This window comes from Gymnogyps californianus, chromosome 2 (assembly GCF_018139145.2).
Source record: "Gymnogyps californianus isolate 813 chromosome 2, ASM1813914v2, whole genome shotgun sequence".
Classification (NCBI taxonomy): domain Eukaryota; kingdom Metazoa; phylum Chordata; class Aves; order Accipitriformes; family Cathartidae; genus Gymnogyps; species Gymnogyps californianus.
In genome coordinates this window covers 117,165,274-117,171,273 of record NC_059472.1, presented here as the reverse complement: position 1 = coordinate 117,171,273, position 6,000 = coordinate 117,165,274, and the positions used below count along the sequence as shown (strand labels likewise).

Genomic DNA, 6,000 nt, shown 5'->3' with positions numbered 1-6,000 from the left:
TATTTAGGCGAAAGGAGAGACGTATGACCAGCGATGCACAAAGCAGATTTTGAAGGCAGGCTGACCACTGAGCCTCAAAGGCGGCCAAACTGCTATTGAAAGGATGGTCAGGAGACCTGTCTGGCTACCTGGATGGAGTAGTCGTTATGCCTTACACATCTGTTTTATTCTGACACACAACTTCCGTGTTCATGGAAGAACTCTCTGTTCTGATTTTCTGACAGCCCTCCTTTATGTTCCTGGGATAAAAAAAAAAAAAGGAAAGCAGAATTCAAGCAGTTTTCCGGGAATCTAATGAACTCGTATTGGCCTAAACTGAGCAGGGGGCACCATGCGCATTTCCCACTGCAAACTGAGGAACGGGACTTGGGTAGCCAATCCCACGGATAAACTGAAACGCACTTTTGGAACATCTTCCCTTCCTGTTTCCTAACCACTCGCCTGCGATGGAGAGAGAGAAGTCTTTAAAATCTTTGCTCTCTCGGGAGCCTTCACAGGCGGCTGTACAGTCATCGTAGGCTTTGAAGAAATCGGGAAGAGCCAGTTCCGTGCCCGAGATGGACGTTCGCCAGTTGTCACCGTTGCACGCTCTCACGGCCCTGAGAAAGAGATCCTGTAAAATCGGCAGGAATGAAAAGCAGCAGTAAGTGATCTGTGGAAAGCTGTGTGCAAAATCAAATCCAGTAAAGGATCTCTCTGCATTTCCGGATCCCGTCTGGACATAGAAGCTGTTATCCAGTTCATATGAGGACAACAACTACAGGTGGCTGATGGATTTTACCAGGTATTTCCGAGAGCGCAGAGGAGGTAATTCCATTTCAGCACAACAGAAGAGCCTGCTGGACCAAAGTAACAGCGGGAGCCTAAAGCACAGGTTTTGACAGGGCTTTTTAATGGAGTCTTAACACCGCATGTCCGAGTTCTTGTAAGTTGTGCCGCTACAGCACTCGTGCATTTGAGTAACTCTGTGCACCTGCTTAGCTCCACTAGTTACCTGCATGTAGTAGCTTTCAGGTATGCCGCTGTCTGTGATGTACTGTGACTCATTTATGGAACAGTGAAAAGCACGAGAGGTGAGAATTCCTGAACGCATCGAGGCGGCAGAACAGAGATGACTGAGGAAGACAGCAAGAGGGAAAGGAGAAGTGAGAACACGTAAGCAACTGAGATCCTTGAATCTCACAGAAGAGGAGGAGTAAGAGAACAGTTCCAAAAGACCAGACTCTGAATAAAAAGCATACCTCATCAGGCTTTGTCTCCAAGTCTTTCGTATGCTCCTGTTGTGGTTTAACCCCAGCCGGCAACTAAGCACCACGCAGCCGCTCGCTCACTCTCACTGCCCCCCGGTGGGAGGGGGAAGAGCATTGGAAGAGTAAAAGTGCGAAAAACCCGGGGGGTGAGAGGAAGACAGTTTAGTAGGTAAAGCAAAAGCCGCACGCGCAAGCAAAGCAAAGCAAAGCAAAGCAAAGCAAAGCAAGGAATTGGTTCCCGACTTCCCATGGGCAGGCAGGTGTTCAGGTGTTGTATTTTTTTACTTCTGTGTGCATGCATTTCTATTTTTTATTTTATATAGAGACACACACGTATTTTTATAAACTACCTGGTATATATACACCTATTTGGGAAGAGTGAGAGAGAAAGAAAAAGTCTGAAGCACTTGTGAAATGTTAAAACACATGCCTAAGTAAACTCAGTGGCTACGAGAAAGCTCCCTCCAGAGGAGCAAGCGGCGGCACAGAAACATCTACTCCCAGAACGCAAGATGTAGCCAAATTGCCCTGGGGAAGCCGCCTGATAAGAGCTCAGAGCTGGACTGCCATCTGCTAGGAAAGACTACACAAACAGCGGACACTAAAGGCAAACCCACCAAACTGCACCCCACAAACCTACTGCAAAGGGGATTGAAAACCAGTGGAAAGGGAGAGGGAGGAGGGATTTCTCCAGTTTCCCTCTCCCATTCCTACCTGCCCGTTCCTTAAGTGTCTCCGAAACAGTAAGTAGGAATGATTTTTGCTGTGATGCGTAGATTGCCAACTTTGTCCATACCACACGGGGGGGAAAGAATCGGTCAAGTCTGTAAGACAAGAACTGGAAACATTGGTGGTGATGTGATTTTGGTATGCGTCTATGGCTTTGAGAATGCGAGGAGTGCCTGCCCAGCGTGTTATTGAAACGTCCTGTCCCCTGCCTGACAGGTTGCGTTGTGTGTGTGTGCAGAGGCTTTAATGTAGAAAGGGAAGTTGTTGCGTGTGGTGTTGGAGCCGGGTTTAAAGGCAGCGAATGGCGTGGGTGTGGTGGTGTGCGTGTGGGTAGCGTTGGTGTTTTGTGCGGGGAGGTTTGGTTGGTTGTGTGTGTGTAATTTGGGGAAAGGAGGGAATGTTTTTGGGAGGCAAGGGCGGTGCTAGAAGTAAGAGAGAGGAAGAGTGAGGAAGGTAAGGGTCCGGGTCCGGGTCCGGGTCCGGGTCCGGGTCCGGGGTGGGGGTGATGTGGGTGTTCGGGGGAAGGCATTGGGTCCCCGTGGCGGGGAGGGTGTGGGCGTGGGTGGGGGCAAGGTGGTGTTGGGGCGTGCGGTCCGGGGCGGGCGGGGCGGGGGGCTAAGAGCGGCGCTGGGGGGAGGGGTGTCGGGGGCCGGTGTGGCGTCACCCGGCCCTCAGGTGTCTGCCGAGGGAAGCTAAGCAGGGGCGGCCCCGGTTAGGACCGGGATGGGCGACCGCCCGCAGACACCTTTTGGCTCTGCCCCTTTTCTTCCGCTTTGGGGTCCCCGCCCTTCACTCTCTTGCCCTGGACTTCCTCCTCCTCCTCCTCAAGCCTCCTCGCGCACCATCTGCAAATTGGCCGCCTGGGTGCAAAGGGGGGTCGGGCCATCTCCCACCTCCTTTTTGGCCCGCCGGCCTCGCGCTCTAGCAGCCTCAGCGCCTCTGGGCCCGGCCCGTCCCCTGGGAGACGCATCTTCCACCTCCCTGGGCTGGGCTGGCTGGAGGGGTGCGGGGCCTTTCTGCCCAGCCAAGGTGGCGGGGGGGGCTTCCTTCGTCCCCTCGGAGGAGCTGGGGCAAGTCCCCGGCCCTGGGCCGGCTGGAGCGTGGGGTGTCCTGGGAGGTGGCGGGAGGCGACGGCAGGAGCAGGCAGGCAGGCAGGGCACTGCTGGCAGAGCGCCAGTGCTGCGGGTGCCGGCGGGAAGGAGGGATGCCCGTGCTGCGCCGGGCAGTTTCCGGGCAGGGAGCGGGGCGGAGCAGGCCCGGCCCGGCGGGGCAGTCAGCTCATGGCGCCGTGTCAGGGGACGGCGGGTTGAGGAGAGCCCGCTGCCGCCCGTCATGCTGCGGCTCTCCCGCTGGCCGGCTTGGCGGCACTCCTCCGGGCGGCGGTGAGTCCCCTCGCCTCCCCCTGCCCTCAGGGCACCCGCTCCGCGGCGGCGCCGGGGGGCTGCGCCGTGCGGCCCCGTGGCCGCCCGCCCGGCGGCCCCGAGCTGTGAGGGCGCGGGGGGCCGCCGGGCGGGCATGGCTCCCGGCTGGTAGGGGGCCTCCTCCCGCCCCCGGAGGAAGACGATTAACTTGGGGCCATTTCGAATTCAGGAGCGGTTCGGGGGTGGTGTTACTTAGGGCGCAGGTGCTGGGCCTGCGGCTGCGCCGAGAGGGGAGATGCCGGGGCAGGGGCAGGGGCGGCGGCGGCGGCGGCGGCGGCCCGGCTCCTTCTCCTGAGCGGTCCTGCCGCTCCCGCCAGGCCGCCGCCGCGCTGGGCCCTCGCCGTTTTGGCTAGCAACTAGATGGTGCTAGTTGAATGATGCACAGGTGGTTCAAGCTGGGTGAAAAGTAGCACAGCCTCATGGGAGACCTTTATCAAAGGGAAGACTGGATGACAGCAAGTATGGTCTCTGAGGGTGGGGTTATGGCTGAGACTGACGAAACTCTGAAGGTCAAAAGCTTGCTACAATAGGATAGGACTAGAGAAAACCTTCCATCAAAGAATTTCAAGCGTTCTCGGGGTATATGACGTTAGACAACACCACCGAACAGAAATATTTTAAAGCCTTTGTTTCCCTGTTAGCCACATTTGCAGGTGAAAGCAAGTGATCTAAGCTGGTGCAGCAAGTCTCGGACCAAGGCAAAGAACAGCAAAGGCCCCTTCCCTGTTTTCATCTCTGACAACTCCTAACATGAAGAACACTGAAGCTAACTAAAAATAACTGGCCAAATGAAATGACCAGGCCCATCTTTTACAGGAGCAATGGAGTCCCCAGACACAGCAGTGTTCAATTCCAGCCAGCACTTAAAGCCAGAGACGCAAGTTCCTCCCTGAAGCGATCCCATGCCATGAGGACAGCTGGCTTCCAAACACAACTCATTGCTCAGGGATAAATACGTACCTAGTGCAATCGCCAACTACTTGCGCTTAACGTTTGTTGCTCCATCTCTGGAGTCAACAGCACCTCCCAGTTTGGTATCATCAGCAAACTTGCCAATGGTGCGTTCAACTCCTGCATCCAGATCGTTGATAATATATTGAACAGAGCTGGCCCTCGAATTGAACCCGAGGAACACCGCCGGTGACCGGTCGCCAGCCAGATGTAGCCCCGTTCACTGCCACCCTTTGAGCTCTGCCCTTCAAGCAGTTCTTCACCCAGCGCACCGTGAACCCGCTCATCCTTAGTTGGACAACTTGTCCAGAAGGATGCTGTGAGGGATGGTGTCCAAAGCCTTCCTAAAATCCTGAAAAACTACATTCACTGCCTCCCTTCATCCACGAGGCAGGTGACCCTATCATAGAAGGATATCAAATTAGTTAACCAGGACTTTCCTTTTGTGAACCCATGTTGATTGTGCCTGATGATTGCATTATTCTTTAAATGCTTTCAATAGTATCGGTATAATCTTCTCCATCATTTTTCCAGGAACTGAGGTTAGACTAACAGGTCTGTAGTTCCCTGGGTCTTCCCTCACGCCCTTTTTGTAGATGAGAGTAACATTGGCTAGCTTCCAGTCAGCAGGGACCTCCCAGACTCCCAAGACCTTTGGCAGATGATAGAGAGGCTCCTGCCTTAACATCCGCTAGCTCCTTCAGTACTCTGGGATGAATCCCGTCAGGCCGCATGGACTTGTGAACATTCAGCTGATACAGCTGGTCCCTTACAATTCAGTGTCCACAAATGGAAAGTCACTGTTCCCACCTTCGTAGTCCTCCAACTCAGGGGACTGGGCAGCCCAAGGCCTGTCAGTATTATTAAAGACTGAGGCAAAAAACGCATGGAATGCCTCTGCTTTTCTTCATCCCTATTAGTCAGAGGACCGTCTTCAACAAGGATTGGTCCAATGTTTTCTTTAGACCTCCTCTTGCTATTAACATACTTAAAAAAGGCCTTCTTGTTATCTGAAACAACACTGGCCAGTTTCAACTCTAATTGAGCTTTGGCCTTTCGTGTCTTCTCCCTGCATAAACAAACCACGGCTCTGTACTCGTCCTGCGAAGCCTGACCTTACTTCCAGAGATCATACAGTTTCTTTTTCCTCCCGAGCTCCACGAGGAGTTCCTGTTCAGCAAGCTGGTCTCCTGCCCGCTTGCTTGACTTAGGACACAGTGGAATTGCCTGCTCCTGTGCTTCTAAACGGTGGTTCTTAAAGACTGACCAGCACTCGTGGACTCCTAAGCCTCACAAGCAGATTCCAAGCTACTCTGTTAAATAGCTCCTGAAGAGCTTAATGTTTGCTCTCCTGAAGCCCAGGGTAGCAACTCTGCTGTCCTTTTTTCTCTTTACGCTGAAAAGTTTAAACTCAACCATTTCATGATCACTGTGGCCAAGCAGCCGCCTACCATCACATCCCCACGAGTGCTTCTCTATTCATGATTAGCAAGTCTAGGAGGGCATCTTTCCTAGTTGGCTCACTGAGTACCTGTGATAAGAAGTTACCTCTTACAAGCTTCAAGAATTTCCAAGACGTGCTCGTCACAGCAGTATGATATTCCCAGTTGATATCTGGGAAGTTTAAATCTCCCATAAGGACAAGGGCT

General features: G+C 53.7%; 1 protein-coding gene across 5 annotated transcripts in view; it reads right to left on the bottom strand.

The window, feature by feature from the left end:
* Positions 1 to 269: 269 nt before the first annotated feature.
* LOC127013277 (cartilage-associated protein-like) overlaps positions 270 to 6,000 on the bottom strand; it is a 29,661-nt gene continuing 23,930 nt past the window's right edge. For 3 of the 5 annotated variants that reach the window (XM_050892062.1, XM_050892063.1, XM_050892065.1), the window contains exon 4: positions 270 to 613. In XM_050892062.1, the coding sequence (XP_050748019.1) occupies positions 311 to 613 (303 nt within the window). In that variant the 3' untranslated portion in view covers positions 270 to 310. Of the gene's footprint in view, positions 614 to 994; positions 1,116 to 1,241; positions 1,337 to 6,000 lie in introns of all 5 variants that reach the window. The other 2 variants (XM_050892066.1, XM_050892064.1) reach the window with 2 other exon arrangements.